At 38.4% G+C, this 24,263-nt stretch overlaps 1 protein-coding gene across 4 annotated transcripts in view; it reads right to left on the minus strand.

Annotated features, from left to right (window-relative positions):
- The window catches only part of VCAN (versican), a 105,696-nt gene that overhangs the window by 62,284 nt on the left and 19,149 nt on the right, over positions 1-24,263 (minus strand). For all 4 annotated transcript variants that reach the window (XM_057426397.1, XM_057426396.1, XM_057426399.1 and 1 more), the window contains exons 4-6: positions 15,131-15,305; positions 14,894-15,021; positions 4,049-4,342 (exon numbers count right to left, since the gene is read on the minus strand). In XM_057426397.1, coding sequence (XP_057282380.1) covers positions 4,049-4,342; positions 14,894-15,021; positions 15,131-15,305 — 597 coding nt within the window. The remainder of the gene's footprint in view (positions 1-4,048; positions 4,343-14,893; positions 15,022-15,130; positions 15,306-24,263) is intronic.

Raw genomic sequence — 24,263 nt, forward strand, 5'->3', positions numbered from 1 at the left:
GCTGAGATGAAACACGCAGATAAAATGTTTCAGAAACCCAGAGCCATGTGGTTTCTCTAGAGTGAAAAACACTTGCAATCAACATGATGAAGGTTTTTTGTTTGTTTTTTTTTTTAAACAAGATTTTTAGATTTAAAATCATGTATTATTAGTCTAGGCCAATTTTATTTTCATAAAGCCAAGGCACATGGTATAATGTAATTTCTTAGCCAAAACACTGCTGAAGTTAAAATCATGAACTTAACTGTACTGTTAAATGTTGTCCATGTTGGCTGTTTTATTGAAACTATTGCACATCATTTTTAAGTTACCACTTCGATTACTTTTTTTTGTGTACTTTAATACATGTGATTCGTTCTTAGAAGTAAGCAAAATGTTCAAAATATTGATTGATAACTGCAATTTAAAATTAGTATTTTGAGGGTTTCTACCAAAGACACTTTTAATCATAGGATAGAAGACTCTAAGCAGTGTTGAAGGAAGAGATGTGCCTTTTCTTAAATATACAATTTGTCTTTGTAATGACTAAAACAGATGTCTGCTCTGCCACAAATCTATTGCTTCAGAGTATGAGCAAATTCAAGCACTGAACACATCCTTCCTGTGGCTGGGAGCCATTTGTTTTGGTGGCCTTACTCAGGGAGTATATTGTTACTCAGCACAAGTAAAAGTGGCAGACGCAGGTCTTTCATCACTGCCATTTCACTTCAGACTAAACATGCAGCATGTGGTCATTACCCTTTGAGCTGAGTCAATGGGAACTTCACTAGTTTTCACACAGGAGGCAGAAGAAATTTTACAGGGATACTGTAAAAAAACTGAGATCTACACATTAATATCTATTAAAAGGTTGGACATGATCTTAAAGTTCTTTTCCAACCTAGCTGATCCTGTGATCTGTGCTGCAAAAATGGAGCTACCTGGATAGCTGTCTTGATCCTGCCCTGTTTACAGAAGCAGGTTCAAGCCTATTTGTTTTTCCTTTACCTGACCCAAGATCTATAAATGAATGTAGCAATATCCTGTTTTAACTCTTTTCCAGCAACAAAAGCTTTTTTGCTGGTGTGACTGGGTATTCAGGTGAGGAGGGAAACACAACAATGTAATTAATCTGAAACACATAATGAGCTCAGACAGAGCTGTAAGTGCTGGATTGAAGTGGAAAGAGTCAAGGTCTTAGGGAGGATAGTTTTGCTGTGTGGCGTGATGGGAACCTCTGCGTAAAGGCTTGAAATCTTGTGTCAAGCTGAAAGCAGTCAGAGCTGGGGAATGGTGAACTTTATGTGGTGGACTACTGCACTGAAAATTTGAAATAGAGATAAAGGGAAGTTTGAAAGAAATTTCCAGACAAAAGTCTGCTGAAACAAGGACCTAAACACAAGCTTCCTGCTACACTGTGGAACCATTCTTTTCATTCTTTCCTCTCTTTCCCTTTTTCTGCCCCAAAAAAGGGGCTGTCTCCAAGGCTGCAATAGGAGTGACTCACTGAACAGCCGCTGCTTCAGGCAGCTGCTCAAGATGTGAAAGAGCAAGATGTTAGGCAGTAAGTCTCATTATTCACCACTTGCATAAATCATCTAGCAAAACCAATGAAGAATTACAGCTGGTTCCTGTGAGATCCCAAGCACCTTCTGAGAGAGAGAGAGAGAGAGAGAGAGAGAGAGCTTTCAGTAACTGCTGAAATACGCGTCAGACAGGCACCCTGATGTAGGGTACCAGGTTCAGCATTACACTCCTACATTTCCATACACAAAACCCAATGTCTCTGACAAAACTTGACTGACCTAGCTTGTGGAGTTTAATTAATTCTGATGTAATGTCGATTGCAATTAAAATTGCTAGAGAGTAGCCCACTCCCTACCAATCCGTGTTGTTTCTGTTTCGCCTTTTTCTGTTTTTCTTGTAAAAGGGCTGATAGTCATAGACTGTCTACTTCCTGGGCTCCAAACTGATGAAATATATATTCTCTGTGTATCAAGAGCAAGACACAAAAGGCAACAACCCAATACTTATCAAGGATGTTTTTAGAACAAATAGTATGTCACTAAAATTAGTTAAATAAAACTTCCAGAAAGAACAATTTGAAAAGGGTGAAATTCACCCAAACAGAAAGTTGGAATTTGTCCTAACAAAAGAGTAGATTACAGGCAAAATGTACCGTCACTATTTCAGTCTTTTTAGAAGGACTGATTAATTTTGTCTCTATTAAAATCAATTTTACCCATGACAATGAAAACTGTTCATAAACTATTTGGGAGAGGCACAGAATGAGTGATATGACAAAACTCTGCTCTGCAAATTAGAGCGCAATTTGCACACACTCCTGAACTTACCTAATCCCTGTTCCCTTGAAGTCCATTAGGACTACTTCCACATGCAAACTTTTGGAACGTCTTACCCACAAACAATAAAGGAAAAAAATATTCTTATTTTAAGACATTGCAGAGTGTCTGAGAACAGCCAGACTGTAACCTTATACCAGATGCTGGGATTCGTTCTCAAAACAGTAAGGTTTGCTCATAAATGAGCCTTCAGTGCCCAAGCTGGAAAGTTCTGCAGCTGCAGTTGGTTCATCATCCACAGAAATGGGGACAGTACAAGCTGCACATTTCAAGTAGTTCTGACTTACAGTCATAGGACTGAGTCCAAAAAGCTAGATATTCATAGTTAAAAAACAAGTTCTGAACTTTTAATTCAACACAAGTAGCCTTTACATGTTAATGTCAGTTGTACTATTTGCAACCACAGGAATCTCCTTGAACAGAGATTCCTGCAGGAAAACTGCTGAGCAGTCCAGCCTCCCTGTGCTGCTGAGGAGGCTGCAAGTCTCAGGAAAGCAAGATTTTCAGCTGGGTAAAAGCACTCTGATGTCTTAGACGTGATGTACCTTCCAACAGTATCAGTGTCCTCTTGCACAAAGAACAGTCCCGTGATGGAGAGGAACTTAAAGAATAGAAGTAAGGTGATGGATCCTCTCTTAAGAGGCACAATTATCTGTGAGTTACACAGAAAGCGCATGTTGTTCATCATAAGATATATGGATGGGTTTCTGGAGGTGTAAGGAAAGAGTAAGTACTCATCATTAATGACAGAGAGAAATGTAGGAGGGATGTTCTGGAGAAGGCCAGGCAAATGAGACCAGGACCTCCACAGTGGTGGCCTATGAAGTGACCAGTTTGAGGAAGGTCTCGGAGACAGGCAGGGATCTGGAACACACGACACAATAGGGAAGAGAAACTCAGGTACACTAGAAGCTGGTGAACCTTTTGGGACAAAAAGAACTTATGCCAGGATAGGCTGCACCATAGTAACAGCAGAGCCAGGCTGCTGGCACTGCAGATGGAAGGGGTTACAGAGGAATATGTAACCAGAAAGCCAAAGGAAAGCTACAAGTGTGGAGGAGATGTGGCAATTTAGACCATTCACAGCACCAGCTGACTGACACACACAACACTTGGTGAGTGAGAAGAGAATTTGCAACTGCTTTAGAACTTACAGCTGCTTTAGAATGCTAAAAATTATGATGGGACAAAATGCCTGGAATCCAGAGGTAGCCCTCAAATTACTAGTATCCCAGAGACCTAAAAACGACCATGCTTTTGTGCAGTCTGCAGACAGCCTCTCTTACTGCAATCACTGCAGACAGAATATCAAGTTATATGACAGTTGTTCACCTAGTCAAGTAGGACATTTCTTCTGTTCTTATGTTCATTGACATGATGCAAATATATCAGGGGCACCAAAATATGTAACATCCACAGACTCGGGGTGACTGTGGGTACAGTGTGAAACTCTGTGTAAAAACATTACCCAGGCTGAACTCTTACCTTAAAATTTGCCTATCTTTAACTGCCAGTATTATTTTAAAACATTTTTTTAGTTGGACTTTTCCTTTTTTTTGTAAAACCATAGCGATAATATTTTTTTTTTTTTTTTGAAAACTCATGCTCTCTGCAAGGACTGGAACAAAATACATATTAAAGGAAACACTTTTGAGGGTTAGAATGATGAGTGTAGTGAAAATTATAACTAAGAAAAAAAAGCTTACGTTCATAGCAGTAGGCATCAAACTTGCTATCTGGATAAGGAAAGCCTGTTTGGTTCTCATAGCGATACAGGGTTCTCACCCCAAGTAAACCTCCACCACACTGGGGCCTTGCCACTGAGGCTGGGTAACGAACGCTGCCATCCGCCAGCCAGCCATAGTTACACTGGTCGAAGCCGTTTCTCCAGGCCACATACAGGTTCCCAACAGAAGCAAGAACACCGTCTCTTTTCCGACACAGCTCTTTAGCTTCCTCAAAGGTGAGCTTCTCAGGGGCTGAGACATGAACCACTTCATCTAGAGGAACAAAACACAGAAAACAAAGACTGAGTATCACATTTCACCATTAAGTCCTTCTTTAAGTCAACATCCTGCATGTTTTTTCCAAAATTTGCTTGAATATTTTTTTAAATAATAATAAAAAAAAATTGGCTAATCAAATTTCCCAGGTTTAAATATAAACATCAATATACTACAAAGCATGAGCATTTATATGCAAAATTAATACCATGAAGTGTATGTGGTTGGAGTTTGAGTCCCTTTCTCAGTCTCTAGGCAGAGAAAACAGCAGCCTTTAAGCTCCTCTGTGACCTCTGTAGGAGCAGACTACAACTCAACTGCACAAATTGAATCCAGTCCAACAGAATTTACTCTCAGTAAAACAAATCTTTTACATCTGCAAGCTTCTTACCTGACCCCTTTAGTCATCACGAGAATGTCACTTGAGACACACAGTAAGTTTTACTTACCGGCTGCTTCACAGCAGCATCAAATGTCATATTTCCATCAGTTCTCGTCTTGCCCCATGGGGAAACAAAGGTGAGGGAGTGCTACAGACATGTCATATCCCCTTTTTTTTTTGTGTGGAAAAGCCCCTTTTGTGTGACAAAGCCGAATTAGCCTAAAATGTTGGAAGTATAGTTTAGTTTCCATGGAATAACAATTTGTAAATAATAGCCTTCTGGTGGGAAAGTGAAACAAAACAAATAGCACATCTAATATTTTACTTCCAAGCTAAATCACCATTATACAGTCAGCTTAGTTGCCTCATTCACCCGAACACTATAACAAAATCAAAGCTCTAATGTTCAAGTCCTGGGAATGAAACTATAAACTGATTTCGTTCTAGTTTTTGCTCAGATAAAACCGATGAAACCTAAAATCAACAAGTTCAGCTGTAGAAAACAGTGCAAATTCAAAATATGTTACAAAAGAGTAATTCTCTTCCCCAGCTACACTAGGTCAGAACACAACAGTCACTGTTGCAGGAAAGCGCTGCTTATTGACATGGGACATACAGAGCAATTTTTTCATCAGCTGATCTGAATTCTGCCTCCAAAAGGAACTTGTGCATAGCTTCATTAAAATTAGGTGTATCAATTCCTCAGAGCTGTCATTGCACTCTGTTAAAGCAACTCAGTGAACAATTATGTCTTACTGTAAGACTTCAAAACCCAGTGTTCAATCACTACTTGTGTAAGAGAGGTCACTTTGCAGAGAATTACTTACTCAAATTGCAAAGGAGTATTTCTATATGAAAATCTGCCTTAAGTTTCCCTTGGAATGTGCCCTATGTGCAATATAATACTGAACATTTAAAATATGGGCGGCGTATCTTTCTTTGTATTGAATCTATTTTACTGACCCAGTGTCTATTTAGCTCATTCTTAGAGCCACCTGCTGTGATATTCATACCATCTTTACCAAAGATGTTTTGGGTGTTTTTTTTTTACCAGAAAAACTAAATGATCAAAGCCACATGTGTTTAAGGAAAAGTGCATGCTAGCCAATAAAATCCACTAAGTGAAGTCCAAATTCACAATTTTTGCCACCTGTTTGGTATATTAAAGGTTTCGTGATGATATATTCACAAAGAAGTCAAAAAAGTGCCAGAGCAGCATCTTATACCAAGTAAATACTAATTTATTTCAGGAATGATGGTGATAAAATAGAGGGTAAAAAGGTATTAAAACATAGTAGCTTGCAGTTGTTTTATTAAAGAATGTTTTTCTATGATTCCAGAATTCTTATTTTAAAAATATCCAGTAAAGTGCAAAAATCAGACTTCAAATAGCAGCCATTTATTCTAGAAGATATGACTCCAAGGTTCATCTCTCCAGTCTGTAAATACATTAAAATTCTGCATCGAGTGTACACTTAATATGCATAATAACTGTTGGAATAAAATATGAAAAATAAAACTAAGAACTTCAGGAAAAATCATACAATGCAGCTCAGGTTCTGCTGAGCTCTCTCATGGACTCAACCTCAAAACAGACAGAGGCTTTCAAGAGGCCACGAAAGAAGAATTTTTACCCCAATCTTGACTTCCAGTATTTTGATTGATGTAGCTGAAACATCCTGAAGTACTTTTGAAGTACCTGAGAGACCCCTGCACAGAAACTTCCCCCCCCCCCAAAAAAAAATTAAGGGTGAAGTTAAGAGAATCCATACAGTCTCTAAAAGTTAACTGCTACTTTTGGAAGTACAGTGAGTTCCATATTTAGCAGAAGAACTCATCCTATCACACTCTTACAATGTCTTTATGATGATATCTGAAAGCACTCTAATTTCCCAGCCAAAACACTGGGAACAAGGAAATTAAGAGAGAAATGACACAGCCACCAACACCGAAGCAGGACAGATTCAGTTTTGTGTGTGTTAAAAGCCATGTGCAATGTTTTTATAGATGGAGCACATTCCAAATAACTTAGCAATATTATGCAGGCAAACCTCAGGCCTAGACCAGCAGATTAAGAGAAACTAGTCCTACAGTATCAGAGGATGAAATGAAGACCATAACTTCATTAGACTACAGACAACAATGTAATGTATATTATTGCTGGCTCCTTTTTAGAATCAGACTTCACGTTGATCATCCAGCCTTAGTGGTCAGAGCACTTGAAGAATCTCCAGGAAATTCCTGTTATATGTGCTTGTTGTGCTTGGTTAAAACAAACGCCTGATGAAAGCCATGCTTTTTCCCTCTCTTTGAAATATACCATCACGCCAGATGAAGAAGCCAGGGTTTTTTTCTTGAAGACGAAAGCTCATTCATTACAACCCCCAAGGAAAACTCTTAAGATCTACTGGTTTTATCAACTGGTTTTATAGCAAGCTTCATCCCTTTGAAGGTTAATTCACTTTTTGTCTCTCATCAGGAGACTCCTCACTGAGCTGGGCATGTTTGTAGATGTGAATTTCATGAATCACACATCTTAAAAGAAAGCACAGAAATAAGGGCAGGCTATACCCATAGCCGGGGATCACTACTCAACATGCATGGACTAGGGTAGAAGTAGTGAATCTACATGTAAGTCCTCCAGCACAGAACTCATCAGTAATTTCTTTTTCCATAAATGAAACCACAATTAAAGGTTTGCTGAGCTGCTGCTTCCTAGAGGAGACCTTTGAGCCTGACTATGCGGGACTCTCTTCCCAAAGAAGAGCATCGTCTCCTCGGCTTCACATCATATCACCCATCATGCCAAGGACAATAAAATAAGCTACAAGTCCATAAAAATAGCTTTACAGATGTCTGAAGGATTCTCTTAAACTGTAGAGAAGAGATAACCTGTGGGTCCCTTACTGAATGCTTTTAGCACATCTCTTAACATACCAGCTGCTGTAGATGGTGGCTAGTCAACCACCCATGAAATGTCCTTACCAGTCCCTGTGAGGGAATGATGTATACTAAGGAGATACATTTATTCGGTTGTAATATTTTTAGTCTTTTCACCCATTTTGCATTTCGAGAGCTAAAGGAGCCTTCATTACCACTGCTCCATCCATAACTTGGTGCTCTCAAGCTTTAACTTGAGCTTGGGTGCACAGATTCTACACTACCTTCAGGGCCAACTAAAGAAAGATGTAAAAATATCCAAGGATATATTAAATACACAAAAAGGTAATTGTTCCCATAGATGGAAATGCTTGACTTCAACAGTTTTAAAGAAAAACAGTACAAAAATGCTCCAGTAACATTCCATCTTCTGTTCTCGGTGGTGTTCTTGTTTGGGGAGAAGAAACATCATTCCTCACAAAGAATTTGGCAGCTCTCTTTTTTTGAGCACAATGGGTCTGTGGTGAACTCCAGACCTGTTCACTAATTATTCTGAGAGGTGGTGGAACCCACCAAGCTCAGCAAGCAATGATGCACTTATGGAGATGCTAGAGCTCCAGGGTTCCATGACTACAGTTGCAAGTCAGGTATGTAAGATGGCTAGAAGTGGGAAAATATCTTTTCTGATGTTATATGGAACATTCTAATGACATTTCCCCACCTGCAGCTGTAGCCTGGGGTTACTGCTCCTCATAAACATCTGGTCATGGCCAGATGGTTGGTAGCTCAAAGTTCAAACAGTCATGACACTCTGTCATCATTACTTTCTTCAGAAACATAGAATCTGTCCAAACCTTAATTTCTAGGATATGATCAAGTGTTCAAGGAAGCAAGAATACTATCAATGCTTTGGAAACTAAAATGTTTACTCTTGCACACTGAGGACCACATGTCCCAGGATTTTCCATTTAATTCTCTCTTTCTCTCTTTGGTCAAAAGGCCCACACAAAGAGGGAGCAGCAGCCACCAACAGGACTACTAGACTGCTTGTACAACAACAAGGAAAGAGATACTACTCCACAAGCATGTGTGGAGAGGATCTATCCCTCCACTGAGATGGAGACCACTACTCTTGTCTTGAATACTCTGGAAAAAAACACACAGATACATTTTGTCCAAGACAGACCTGAAAAGTTTCATTTGTCTTCAGCATAGTCAGACCTTCATATAATTATCCTGCTTATTAATACAACTCATTCTCCAGTCTCCACCCTTTCCAAACTTCACAAACAAAATGTCTTGTCCCAGCTGCAGTTCTCTTCCTCCATCCTGCTGCTGTTAAGGGCTGGTTCTCTGACACACCAGATTAATAAAAAGGTATCCTTAACAAAGTCAGAACTTACTGTGAAGAACTCTCCAGGACTGGAAAACCACAAAGACCTAAGCAGCTAGGTTCAACTTTAAAGCAGAAGGCTAGATAAGCTGAAGTTTTTTTCTTACACGTTAGAACAAGTTAGTTGATTACTTTTGATTCACATCAGTAATGCTGTAGTTAAACTCTCCTGAATGTCTTAGATCTATTCTATGCAAAACCATAGGCTGAACAGGAATTTACTGCATTTAACAAGACTTTTCCCACAGGCTTGCTTTCAAGCATGAAGAATTGCATGGCAACTGCTGCACCCTTGGAGAGCTCTGCTGTAGTTGCAAAGTGTCACTGGCTTTCACTTATACAGAGGATGAAATAAACTTCACATCCTATATGATTCTTCTTTTTTTTTTTTTTTGTGCTTTACTCTTACAAAACTCCTTTAGATGTCAGGATTTTCAGATCTTCCCAAAGATGAGCTTTATTATGCTGTGATCTCAAATACGATGTCAAGCTTGATAACCACTATGGTATTATTTCATTTTTTGTTTCCTCTGTCTGGGCTCTGTACCCCTCTTGAGAACTTTTGGGTCCACAACCCTGCATTAGGTCACACAATTCAAGGCTAGAGAAGTACCCAGTATAAGACAATGCAAAGGCTGTGACTCTACCGCAGGCCTTGAACTAGAAATTAAAGAAAAGACCCTTTTTTTCTGTGTTTCTCTTTTAAAATCTAACTCTTGCTCTAGGATCAGAATGGGCTGTGAAGATCTTTACCTGCCCACAACACAGAATAAACTTCTCACCTGAAGCCATATTTTAGACTATTAATTCATTAATAATCATTCTCATAGAAATTTCCATAATAGCAAAGCTGCATAAGACTGGCTGGAAAGTATTTAAAGGACATATGGTTTTGGTTTTTTCTTTTTTTTCTCTGCACTCACTGTGGGGGGGAAATGGTGCATGGAAGGGAGACTGTATAATCTTCCCCACAGTCACCCCAAAATAACTTTCTTATTTCCCATCTGCATATTACATATGCTTGCTCGACATATATGGCTTCTAACTGGCTTTGGCCAGAAGGCAATACTACATGGAGCAGTCTGTGTTTTGGCTTTGCACCGCACACTCACAGTCCCTCACTTCATCAGTGGGCTTTGGCGAGTGGATCTCACTTTGACACCACAGCATTGTCAAATCAATCACATGCACGCTAATCTGAAGACAGAATCCATCCCCATCACCCATTTAGATTCAAGGGATTATTCCACAGAAGACACTGGTTCAGACACTGCATCAGCTGGAGGTGTCAAGAGAATCTCAGAGTCGTACTCAAATCGCTTTACATTAAACTCTCTATTAGTAAATAACTTTCCACAGTTAAACCTATCCTAAATGTTTTTGTTAATGCTTGGTACAGTGATATATGTGATATATGTGATGAAATGTGAGGAATGTAAATCAGTTTGTAATAAGAGAACATGCCCAGTACCTGTTTAATGATATTTTGACTCCAGAATCTTATAAGGAGCTCAAAAATTTTAAATCATTCCCATAATTATTCTTCTATGTGTTTTACAAAAACTCAGAATATTTAACTTATAATGGTAAGAGCCTAGACAACTGGTTTTAATTTAAGCTAATAATTTTTGTTTCAAGGAGAGCTCCATGTCTCTGTCTAACTTTGTGATTTCATACAGCCAGAAAGGAAGAAAACTGAAATGGTGCTGCTCCTACAAATCCTCAGCACAAGTACCCACATTAGTACTGTAAATTCAGTACACATCCCCTTAAAAATGTATTGCAAGAATTCCTACCACCAATCTATGTCCTTCTGGGGTAACACAGTAATAATGGCCAACGGGCCAAAAACTGTTCTCTGACTTCCATGATGATATTCTCATTATGGCCCAGATTTTGATAGCATTAATCAAGCACCATCTTATTCCATGAATAGTCATCCCACCAACACAGGCTCTCCAAATAAGGACCTGTTTAGTGCAAGTCTAGATTTGGCATCGAATCAGAATAGGCTATTCAGATATGAACTTTCAAATTCATATGGAAAAAAGTCATGCTTAAGCACATTTCTACAGTGTATTATGTACCATGAATGTCATTTGTTGTTAAAGTAATGTTGACAGCTCTCATTACAAGAGAAACATATCTTGCAGAATCAGCCTTTGGTGGACAGGGGCAATCAGAAATTTGGCATTCAATTCAATATTGAACTGCAAGTCTTCTACCAAGGTGTGAACGTGTTACAGTGCAGCAAACAAAACACAGGATCTAGTTTACTGCAGTGTTCATTTTCCAATAACTTCCATTAACATTTTATCTAATTTTCTGTCTTCTGTGGATGAGTGGTTCCAAAGTGTAATCTCATTGATCCTATGCAACTTCAAACAAGCTCTGTATTTGAAGCTAACCTTTGTTGTCACAGAAACTGCTTCTGTTATATAGACAAAGCCAACCTAGCTCCTTAGACCCATCTTAAAAATGATATCTGGCTCATAGGCTCAGGTTTCTGTGAAGGCACTGAAGAATAATTTATCCTGCACTCTATCATGATGTTGTACTGTGTCTTCCTAGCATGCGTCTGTTTCTCTTCATCAAACAGAATAAATTAACATCTCTGCATGTCAGTATAACATGCCTATATTCTGTATCTATAAAACCATAACTCCTTCTGGCTTTAAGAAGTAATTTTCAGACACCAGCTCATTTGAAAATTTCTGAGAAAATAGGGAAAAGGAAAAAAAAAAAGAATAAAGAGGAGAGGGGAGCATCTTTGGATAGCTGTTATAATTGCCTGACACTAAAACTGATCAATATAACAAGAAAAAAAATCCCCATACAGTAGGTTAAGTCTGTAGAGCTAATTAGCAACTACCTTGTTCACTGCAGTCACCTCTTCACAGCACGTACGAGACCTTCTTACTACGTAAATAGCTTAAGGATGAGTTATCCTATGTGCTCAGTGTTCACCTGACCCTACTTTCTTGAAGCCAATTGTAAATGTAAAAAGAATTCTCCTCTCTTCTCAGATTCAGCTTATGACCACAGTAAAGTACTTCTAGTAGCAATGCCATTTTCTATTAACATAAGAAAACATGCAGCCATCATTTATCACATTGTTTCGTTTCACACCCTCTTCAAAGAAAAAAAGACTGCAGTAGGTGCCAAGCCTAAGATGGAGTGCTATTTCCCAAATATGGAAGATTCTAGAGCATTTTTATAAATGCATATTCTGAGAATTATTTGGAAAAAGGTTTTTTATCCTTTTGCCTTTGGGAAGGACAGCAGTGAAGCTCACAGGCATCTTTGACTCCTGCAGAGTTTCCATCCTGAACCTGTACCTATCTCTATGAGCATCCTGTTACCATACAAAGGTAGCTTGGAGAGTTTCAATGGATCCAAAGGTGAAGTAGTCAGTCAGTCTTCATGCCAGACCTACAACCTCTTTTAAGGTGCCCCTAAAGTACAGGCTAAAACTGGGCATTTGCTTTAATTATTTCTCCAGAAGAAACTACTGTGCAAGGAAGAAAGTAAAATAAACATGCTTATTGCTACCAGGTCTGATAGACCAAATATCCCCAATATTCTATGCTATCTTGTATTTTTTAAATGCTGAAGATTTCATATCCAAGCAGTTCACATTACCACAGTCCAGCTGACAGGCCACAAAGACATGCATATGTTTAAACATATTACACAATAATAGAATCATAGAGTGGCTAGGATTGGAAAGGACCTTAAGATCATCTAGTTCCACCCTCCTGCCATGGACAGGGATGTCACCCATAATAATAAGACAGAAACATATATCTATCCAAAAGAGAAAGCCAGCTCATAAATCTTGGTAATGAAATTTTGTAAGAAAGAAGAATCAATCAATGTTCATGAGAAACAAACATGATGCATGTGCATCTTCACCAAAGATGACTGCACAGTAGCTGCAATCTCTTTGAACCTCATGGTCTGGCTGCAGGCTGCTCTGAGCACAGAACATGAGCGTCAGTGTGACAAAGGCTTCAGTTTTGACTTTTATTAATTTTTATTTTCAAAAGCTCAGTGAGAACCTGAGAAACCGATGGCTCACAAGCATCCAGGGTAAGCTTCTTCATATCTTGTCCATATAGTTACACTTCTCTGTTCTTAAGAGGGAAAGGAGCAAGCCATTGTCTTCATCCAGGAATGATACAGATTAGTCAAAACTTCTTTTAGTAAGCTAGGAAAAGACCCAAACTGAATTCAAGAGCCCTGATTCAGAGATGATTCAGAATTGAATTCCATCAGGGATTGATATTATGAGCTCAAGGTTCAGAGCAGGTGTGCTGCTCACTGACAGATGTAGCTAGAACATAAATATATTTAAGAAAATTTTGAGCACTAACAAAATTCTGTCACTTAATTTTCAGAATTCCCAAGCTTATATGTTTTTTGAGTCTTTGCAAGACTTTTATGGCTTTGTTTTATAACTCTCCAAGGTGAGCATAGACTGGGGCAGATTCTCAGAGATCAAGTGAAAAAAGTTTACTGATTTTAGTGACTAAAGTCTGTCTGAGTCATTAGCAGGAGAAAACTTTACATGATCTGAGTTATTTCTGCTCTAAGAGAATACAAAATAAGCACCTTAATTTTGCAATTGTTCCTTACAAATATGTATACATACAAAGAGGCAGGCTTGCTCAGAGCCATGATTGGTTTATTGTTCTGCTAACTTCAAGAGCATTAAACTAAGTGCATATCAGTCAAAGATCAGCCCAAAAGAATAGGAAAATTATTTTAGAAACATTATTATTATTAGGGACATTATTTTAGAAAAGAACAGTAAATTTGGTATGAAATAAAATCTTCAAGACAGAAGCAGTGTCACACACTCAGACCACAGTGTCAAATGGGTAAATGGAGAAAAAGAAAAAAAAAAGGATATGGCACAGGAAAAGCTATTTCTACATTTATATTTAAAATTTATATAAAATACATATAAATATGTATTTTAAGTATACATATTGGACTAGTTACAGTAATATCTAAGCATAAGGGTTTCTGGTGTCTGGAACGTCTCTATAAGCTCACTGAAAGGTACATTTAAATTCAATTCCTGAAGAGAATAAGAAACAATTACAACATCACACCTGTGATACAGAGATTTGTGTATGCTAGAATTGCCCAATCACAGAAAATAGTACTATATGTTTCTTCTTACCATCAAACTGATCATAGAGTCTAACCATGGATCACAAGGTACTGTGGTTCACAAAATGATCCATGATTCAAGATCATCATGTGGCAGAATCATAATCATTCTGCTGCATTAGAGCCATCTAACAAGCAGATTTTGCAAAGAGTAACTAAAGAAGATCCAGATTCTTCAATGGAAAGTTCTTGCTTAATTGTTTCTTTTTAATGTTGAGATGCTTCCTTTTTAATTAAATATTATTAAATTTGGATTGCAATTTAATATCTAATTTTATGCCATGGACATATAAAAATTTAATTGCATACTTTATGAGTTATAATACAGTTAGCACAAGTACTATATCCATCTTGATATGTATATCTTGATATGTATATACTATATATATCTTGATACATATATATAGTTTCTCAAACTTTAAATGTGTTTCTTTGAAAAAGCTTTCATAACATTCAAAAAACAAGATGCTTCAATAGAAACTTTTGTGAGATCTACTGCACTAACTAGAGCAGCTTTAAACCTTTTTGTAGACTCAACATTGGCCTTTGATCAAAGCCTGCTAGACCACAAATTATATGTTCACTTCATTCAGCAATTCCCTTCAGATTCAAAACAGCCAAAACTTATTTTACACTTTCTTTGCCTTTCCACATCAGAATCTCTAGTCATTTTTAAATTTTGTAGTGTGTAGTAAATATGGGCCTATCTTACCTTCCATGCGTTCAACGTAGCAGTACACATCATAAGTTTCATTAGGAAAACGGCGGCCATATGTTCTGACTCCTTTCTTTCCCATTTTATCTCCAAAGCAGCCAATTCTTGGATGTCTAATTGGGTACCTGAAATGCAACATGCTCATATTTGTTATAATTCAGCATCTTAAGTCTGTACAGGCTAAGCATATTAATTTTGAGAAACTGTGTCAAAGTGGCCTTTTAAATGTCTCACCTAACAGTTTGGTCAGACAACCAGCCAGCATCACATTGCTCAAATCCATCTTCGTAGGCTGCTTTCAGCTGTTCTGGGCTTGCTATGACAGCACCATTGTCCAGACAAGTCTGCTGAGCTTGTGTAAAATTCAGAGTATACCTGCTGGTTGCTGCACGATAGTGAAATACAACACCTGAAAAGGCAAAACCCTTCCGTTAGGGACACATTTTGCATTGTTTCTGCAACTATCATCATACTGTAACTTTACCTAGGTATTCTTACAATGCTGAAAAAAGATGGATAGAATAAAAACAGCAAAAGGCTAAGAGATATGTTACCATATAAGTGATGTCCTTCCCTCTAGTGGCTGCTACCAGTAACTCTATAATACCTTATGCTATTAATAGTGAAATTATATTCACTGTATACGTACAAAAAAAGGTTATTAAACTATACATGTATTTTCACTCCTGTGTTACATAAAATGGTGATTAAAAGGGAGAATAAATGCTAAAATCTGTCAATGTCATCACACAGTTACCCAGACACCTCCAGTTCCAAGTGCTGGTCAGCTAATTGCACTGCAGGCTGTTTATGCCAACAGTGCTACCTGACACGTTGGCTTATTGGCTTATATGACACATCCAACTGTGAGTCAAACTGTGTGACCCAAGAAGACTAAGCACATCTAGACTTCAGAAAAAGTGAGCTTAAAAATAGGCTTTCCAAAGCAGTCAGCTGCTGTAACGGCACGCAGGAGTGCCAACATGGAAGGTGGGATCCCTGAGTGCTTGCGGTCTGCTAGCTGCACTGAGACATGCAACCAACCTGAACACCAAAACAATTATACTTTTTGATGCCGATTTGTTAATAGATGATGTCCCAGATGCCTGCTCCTATGCTTCAAAGCCTACTACAAATATAACATTTATAAATACATGGCTGTTCTTGGTCCATTTTTCACAGTTGTCTTTTCCTGCAAACACTACAAACAACATAGACAAAACAAAGTTTGTTTTTATCTGGGACCTTTCTGGTTCTGGAAAGAATCTTGACAATTTCAGAAGTTACTTGAGCACATCAGACATTTGGAGCTTGAGGCCTAGAGTTAAGATGGTTTTAGTTAAGACAGGATCTGCAAGATGGTTTTAGGTAAGACAGGATCTGCCTTGAAGCTACATTCTGTTTTCTATCTACATATAATTCCCACTGAATTCAGCAACAGCTGCACATGCATACCTAAAACCATAAAGGGCACAGACTCCTAAGTGGCAAAAACCAGATATTCCACCTGGCAAAATCACTCTTCTATTGTGTCTTTTAAAGTTTAGCACCAAAAGGATGCCCCTTGATCTCTAAAAAAAAAAAATTCAACCTCATTTATTGTACTTTTAATGCTTCAGAAACATTGCAGCACCGTAAAACATTACAGAACGTAATGCCGCTGCACAGAATGTCTATAAAGCAAGAAAATAAACCATAAAATGTTCATTTTCTCTGCTGATTTTATTGGAGTACTTAATGATGAGGAAATAACATACCGTAATACAGCTTGGGAAAATGGTGGCAACAAATCCTTGTTATTAGAATGTCATTGAAAGATGGAAGAAGTCTGCTAATTTACAAGTAAACAGAAATACAGGTAACAATAAAATGTTGATTCAAGGGCTTCCAACATAATTATAAATACTTTTTCTCATGCAGACAAATTCAGTCAAGTTTTGCCAACTGTCAAAGGTCTGGATATGGCCAATAAATTGAAAATACATATTTTTGTTCTTGTCATGATTCACTAAGAAAGTTTCTGAAATTAGAATTGAATACATTATCTGAAAACTAATCACAGGTAGACCTCAATTGTCATCTGTTTTATCAAATCTACTGGAAGAGAAACAGGCAGTGGAAGAGGAAACACTGGGATTCCCCATATTTCCTTATTTACTATGGAGTCATGCAGCAGCTGCAGCCTCTAACTGGAAGCTTACAGACCACTAATGTCCCCATAAAACGACTTTTCAGACCACTGACAGAACCCATTACAAGCGGTACTTCTTCAAAGAACAGTGTAATTTTAGCTTCAAAAGGACCCAACTATTGTTTAGCAAAAGTGACAAGTGAAGAATGCACCCTGAAAAAATTATGATTATGTTAAATATAGCTAAATTAAATATACCAGGTGCCTGAAATTCAGTCATCAAGATTGTTAGATTGCTAGTTTAGTTCATTTTATTATTTGGCCAAGGTCCCGTGACACTGTTCCGAACAATCTGCAGGCAGAATTCAGGAGCAAGCAAAGACCAGGATCAGCTTCCAGTGGGCATCTTAACGTGTGCTGCTTCCAGTGGGCATCTTCAGGTGTGCTGGAAGGCAAACGAGCATAACAGCATGGAGGGGGCCACACTGCTTCAGACAGCATCAGTGTCAAAGCACAGCCTCAAGCACGTGTTCTTGTTAATGTGGACTATCTGTAACAGGCTGGATTGAAAGGGAGTATCAGAGAGACAGCTTTACCTAGCTCCTATATCCTTGCACTTTCTCTGTTACAAGGCATCCCGCATTGTCTGGTTAGGACAAATTTACATATCACTTACACTGGATTAAGAAGTGCAAAACTTTATTTTTATATATATATATATATATATATATATATATATATATATTTATTTATATGGGTTATGTGTGCTTACACACATATTTTGGCTTTGTGTGCCCTAAATAACACAGTACTTGACCACATGTCCAACAGGCCTGTTGGACACATATGTTGGACATGTGGCACGTGTTGGACATATACAGAATTTAGTAACATTGGTTGATACCATTAGCAAGTTACCTGCTGGTATAAATGAGCATTATTATTTTCAGTGGTACAGTAGTGCATTAGTTCAGGTGACCTGCTTGGTGTTCTGGGTCCAGAAATAAGAAATGGGCAAAGTTTACAGGGCTTACAACAGAAGCGGATAAAACATCTACCCTGAATTATAAGTATGAACCTATAATAATAATCACAAGCTGGGCATCCGGCTTTACTACATGTTATTGTTGAAAATATGCAAACATCTTAAACATTTTTTGGTAACATTGGTGTTTCTGTAGTGTACAATATTTAGCACTAACTCAGGGTCAAATCCTCAAGTATGTGAAGCAATTTGTTGATTTCATTTGTGGTTTTAATCTTAATTAAAATGCATTTTACATTACCTTATTTGCCTCTTTTTTTGCTGATTTTTTTGTTGTTGTTGTGAGACTGCTTACCTGAAGTTCTATGGCTCCAACTGGGCACAAGAGCAGAGTTTCTCAGTACAACCACAAAAAGTTTAATTAACTTAATAGGAGATGGCAACATATTTCTCTGAACTTGTATTTTTTGTAAAGCTTCCTACTACTTAAATATATAAGTGCATTCTCCACAAACAACTATCTCACCTCTCACTTCTTCGATGTTGGAAACAACCACTGCCCTTCCTAGCTGGTGTATGTTTGGTATCCCTGTGATACCTCAGTAAGGCAAGATTAAAGGGTTAATGTCACTGGCAATTTAAAGTAGCTTTTGCAGTGCTGAGAATAGCCTTTGGTCATTTGTAAATCCTGGAAAGGAACTTGGAGAATGCTTTGTTCTCCTCACTCTGATCCAGAAGGTAAACTTCACTTATTCTTAAGAGCTGAAGGCTTTTCCATTTCCAGTGAGGAGCTAATGGACATAAAAGAGTCTACAAGATGAATGAGAAGGAGGACATCAGTATGCATATAAGCCTGTGCAACAGCTGCAATAATTAGAAGACCCCCTGGGGCTAAGAAGATTAAAGTGCAGGACTTTCATTGTTTCAGTTAGACAGAGAGAGAGGGGCAAAATCCATTGTCCAAGTTTTTGCACTTTAAAACATTTGTAAAAGCTTTTTTTCCCCCTTTTGTCTATTTCCTCTCTGAATGAAAAGGCAAGAAAGGAGCTGTCCTAGGAACAAATAAAGCAACTGGAAAACAGACTACAGCCTTATTATAATGTTGTCTCTGAACATCTGGCAAACAAAGTCAGTGTAATTACAGGAAGAAGTAACACCTCTGCAAGAAATAGCACTCACAGAAAAGTAATTTGTAGCATCCAAAATTCACTTCTGTCAGAGCAAAAGAGACTGTCTTTTAATCATTTATCTTTTAGACCAGAAAATGAAAGCAAAGTATTTCACTTTCAACAAACTAGGGTTTCCTGGTTCTGTGTTTTCACAATCTTTGGGTTGCAACTTTGCTTTATTACTTGCCAGGATATTGTGCAGCAAAACGTCATGGAACTGCAGGCGAAGGGCTCTTGGTATAGCTAATACATTACATTTATACAGAAATAACACTAGGTACTTCACTACTGAGCTCATACTGCAGCAAAATGAATTCATGGTATCACATAAAGCCTAAATTTCAGAAGTTGTCTCACACAGATGAGAAAATCTAAAGAGAAAATACTGTGATGGTTGTGGTTGTTATTCTGATAATTTTTATGTTCAAGCCTTAGCTACTGTGGAGCAGACCCATGAAATAACTCCCAACCCACTGCCAAAGCTACTACAGTTTGGTGATCCTTTTCACCTTGAATGCAGAAGACAATTTACATTACAAATACATGCTAACATAAACACTACAGGACTGAGCACTGTATGAAAGGAAGCAAGAGGGCACAGTTTTCAGCTTCCTGCATGAATAATTCATTTGTGTACCTCATTTGAGGTTTTGCACCCACCTTCTGACCCCTGTCTTGGGCTGGCAACCTGAGAAGAACAAGCCTACTTTGCATAGGTGGGCGCTCCCTTGCCAAACACCTCAGGGAACTCTTCCTCGTGGAGAGAGAAAGTGCATACCAACCCTTCTGCTCTGCCAGTCCCAGCCCTCCTGCTTTCCAGGCACAGAGATCAATTCACACCATGCTCCTCCATGCAAAATCTTTGTGTCCACCCTCACAGAGTGATGCAGCTGAGTGCAGGTGTACACGAGCTCCTCTGACAAAGTTGATCCAGATAAGAAAATTGATTAATGTTGAGATTTATATGCATTTTTCTCAGAAAGATGACTTCTTTACTACATCTGTATTAATCTCTGAATACACAGCAGGACCACCTGCCAAAGCTTGTTTCCTCTTCACTGTAACACACTAGGTCACACAAGTGTTCATTGAGGCCGAGGCTACTTAAATTAAAATCATTTTAAAAAGAAAACAAACATAAAAATACACAGTATCTTAGAACTGTTCCCATACTTGTGGGTGGGCAGCAACATAAAACCAATTTAGCCTTTAGCACTGGTGTCTGCTCTAGCATCCTGCATGTGAAGCCATGCCACGTCCTGCATGGACCGAAGGCCCTCCATCTAGCTTGATGCAGAATTCCCACCAGCCTGTCAATTAGCTGACATTAGACATTCAAGGCCAGGCTGGATGTGGTTCTGGGCAACCTGATCTAGTTGAAGATGTCCCTGCTCATTGCAGTGGAGTTGGACTAGATGACATTTGAAGGTCCCTTTCAACCATGTTACTCTGTAATGCTATGAGGGACACAGCAGCTTGATCAGAACATTTGCTTCCCTGTTTCTGTGCATCGTACATAGACTGGGACTTTCTCACCCAGAAGCAATTTCCCTCGCCCACCCTTTGATGGCTGCTACCCACTGAGCTCTCTCCTTCCCAGCTACAAAAGTCAGAGAATCCTTGGTATCTATGATGCAGGAGAATAAAACACAGGCTTAAAATGCAGCAGCCCACGTTAATGCCGTTAGCAAAGAAGTACGGAAGTTCAGCATTAAGAGGCAGTAAGGTTTCAGGATAGATAAATCTAAAAGATTAAATAAAAGCATCTCTTCTAATGCAGTCAGTGATAATGAAGAGGAGTGATGGCTGTAGACAGAACAAATCAATTAGGTTGTCAACACACAATCTTTCAGGGCTAAGAGCACAAGTGAGTGGCAGCTTCCCACACTGCAAACAACTCCCATTTATTATCATTATAATGCTTGTAAGAAAGAAGAGCTTGCATAAAAATGAAAATGTGAATTGCCATCTATTCTGCTTCCCTAATTGTGGCTTGTTTCCATTAACAAGGTCGCTATTTTAAGTCTAGGATTTTCTTTGTTATCTTTAAAAAAAAAGGATAAAGACTAAAATAGTCTCTCAGGTTTGCAGCAAAGTCAAACACAAAGTACCAAAATTAGACCCATGAAAACAGCGATCTCCCAAAACAACAGTAAGAAAAGGATAAAGTGCTCTTTAAAAGATATTCAATTAAAAGATCTGACAAAAAAAATACAAACAACAAGCAAAACAGGAGGCATCCCATTTGCTACTTTGATCTCTTTAAATCTAGTAATCTCCAAGGAGAATAGCAAAAAGTCAGCTTAAATGAGTTGATTTTTTTCTTCTTGATTACACTTGGTCATACAGACTATTTTTTATTGCCCAATATCATAGCACCAAACAAAATGAGAATTTCATTAAATATCCAATTATGTTCCAGAATGAAGAACACCGTTACGTTGCATTTGTAGGTCAGCTTTTCACAAAGTATCTCAAAACTATTTTATGTAAGTGGGATTTCTTATAAGCAGAAAGAGGAAATCAGCGTGGACAATAGCAATACTTTTATAAAATCCTTTCTGGTGTTCAGCTTACCAAAATTTTGTTTTCCTGAAGGTTAGAAGTCTAGTCTAAACGAGTCATCTAAACCTCTCTAACTGGTGACCAGGGATATGGGTTTGCAGAGAGTATATTTCACCCAAGATTCTCATCAGAGGAACTGAAGGTAGCACCAGCCTGTGCATTCAGCTTAGACTAAGCAGGCGACCTTAAATTATCAAAGGTGAAATAAATCCCACCCTCACTTCAGTTTTCCTGATTTCAGACCTGACATCCAAGTGAAGACTGTGAAACAGCACTTGGTAAATTATTAGCAGGCAAGCAAACACTTGGGGATGATCTTCAGAAGGTCATCAACCACCACCTTGTTCCCAAGTGTTTCTAGTGGGATACAATGAAAACCCAAGAGTGAAAATCCAACAGTGCCCAAAAGAAGCTTAAGGTGGGAAGGAAGTGGCAGCTCAGTGTTAACTACTGAGATGGGAAAACCATCTCTCAAGTACTTGAATTCTCCTGAGACCTGACATTTTCAAGACACAGTGGTAAGGATATTACTAAGAATAAAGACAAAATCATAGAATCATAGAATGGTTTGGGTTGGAAAGGACCTTAAAATCATCCAGTTCCAGCCCCTGTGCAATGGGCAAGGACACCTCCAATTAGACCATTAAATCACAGAATGATTATGACATTCAGCATTCAAACACTGTGAGGCCAAGGACTCCTAAGATAAGATAGTATGACTTGTGGGTTTAGTAACATCAAGAAAGGTCAGAATAAAACACTCAAAACACTGTAACAATGGTGAAATTACAAGAACTGACAAATGAAAAGTTGCTCCTGAGGAAAAGGGAAAATTTCAGAGGGACATGAAGAGAAGACAACACACTGAAGGCAAAATGAGTATTAATGACTTGTTCTCCATATTTCTCTTCTTGCAAGAAGTTGAAGCATATAACACTGCAATACTGTTAGATCCATTTTGAATGTAAAACATCCCTGAGAGGTCAATGTAATTACAGCAGCAACCAGTGTGTAAGGAAATCATTTCCCACTATTAGGAAAGAAGGTACCTATTGTGCTGAAACTGCCTCTGCATGAGCCTGTAAACCTGTCAGCACTAGTGCTGTCCCCTGCCTCAAGGGCCAGCACTGCAGTTGCGATTAATGAGTGGGGCAGGCATCTGGCTGCCCTGAGACTTCCTGTGTGGGCTAAAATTAAGTGTTTCTCTCCTCCTTTTTACACTTTTATCAGCAGTAAAATGAAAAAAGTACCATATAGGGTACAGTTCAATCTAACCCCACTGACCTTAGAGGTGACACATGAAAAGAGCCAGATAACCCATGTGAATGTGTGCTCTTTCTTGATTTCAGGATTAATAAAGGCATATAGCACAGTATGTAACATGCTCACTTGGAAAACCAAAAGAACTAGAATAAGTGACCCAGCATATCCTTCTGGTCGTACATTGCTCTGACTTTTCCCAGATTATATCCCCAGGACTGAACACACAACAGAGTCACAAACACAAGCACTTAGTAAAAACAAGGCAGTTCAGACATAGCTTTAGGTTCAGCAGTTTAAACAGTGTTAAAAGCAAATTATTTCACCTCTGTCACAAGCTACTGGTGCTCACAGAAGTTAGCACTGCTCAGCAGATACAAGATACCATGTTAAGCTACAGTATTTTGGTGATGCTTCTTATCTCCTCATGAACAGAATACAAGCAGCTGTTGATACCGAAGTGGTTGGCATAGGGTGTGCATATAATCAAAGGAAAACCATAGAATTATGGCAGTTACCAAGATCCTGTTATTCTTTAGAATGATTTTACCTGCCAAAAAAAAAGGATGTAGTAGAAATATGCAATGTAGTGACAAAGGCAATGTGGGTGATTAAATGCACACATCTTCCTTGTGAACAATAACTAACTTATCCAGCTGTGGTCTAACATAAAGCCTCTGCCTCAGGAAGTTCACGGGTTACAAGTCTCTGAAAACAATGGAATACACAGCAAAAATCGTTATGCATGCCCTTAGGTATCAGCTATGGCTGCTTTCATTGGAACAAGACACTGGGACAGACAGACATTTTGTCTGAAATGATAAAGACACGAGTTTGGTTTTGGCCTAATCTCTGAGGAGCATAAATTAGGCAACAATTGATTAGATTTATGGCAAGGTAGGATTCAGTGCTGAATCCCTGAGTCAAAGCACTGAAATGTGGGCTTGTCATGGTCAAAGGGGGAAGTTTTGCATTTACATTCCATTTTCTTGGTAAAGCTAGTATTTACACTGTTGTTAATACATAAATCTGACTTTTCTGAACTTCAGAAGTTTATCTGGCATGTAAAAATAGCAAATTTATCTGTTCTGATAGTTATACAAAGAAAAATAGATGCACAATAATACACATCTTCTGTGGACAGTCTTGGTCTTGAGTCTCAGGCCAAAAAAAAGACATTAAAAACATTACTGATTACTTTCAATGACTGATACCAGCTGTTCAGCTTGTACAGCTTAAGCTGGGAAAAGACTATGC

Source organism: Pezoporus wallicus, unplaced genomic scaffold (genome assembly GCF_028554395.1).
Source record: "Pezoporus wallicus isolate ANWC-B61680 ecotype Strahan unplaced genomic scaffold, APGP_CSIRO_Pwel_v1 contig_4485, whole genome shotgun sequence".
In the NCBI taxonomy this organism is placed as follows: domain Eukaryota; kingdom Metazoa; phylum Chordata; class Aves; order Psittaciformes; family Psittacidae; genus Pezoporus; species Pezoporus wallicus.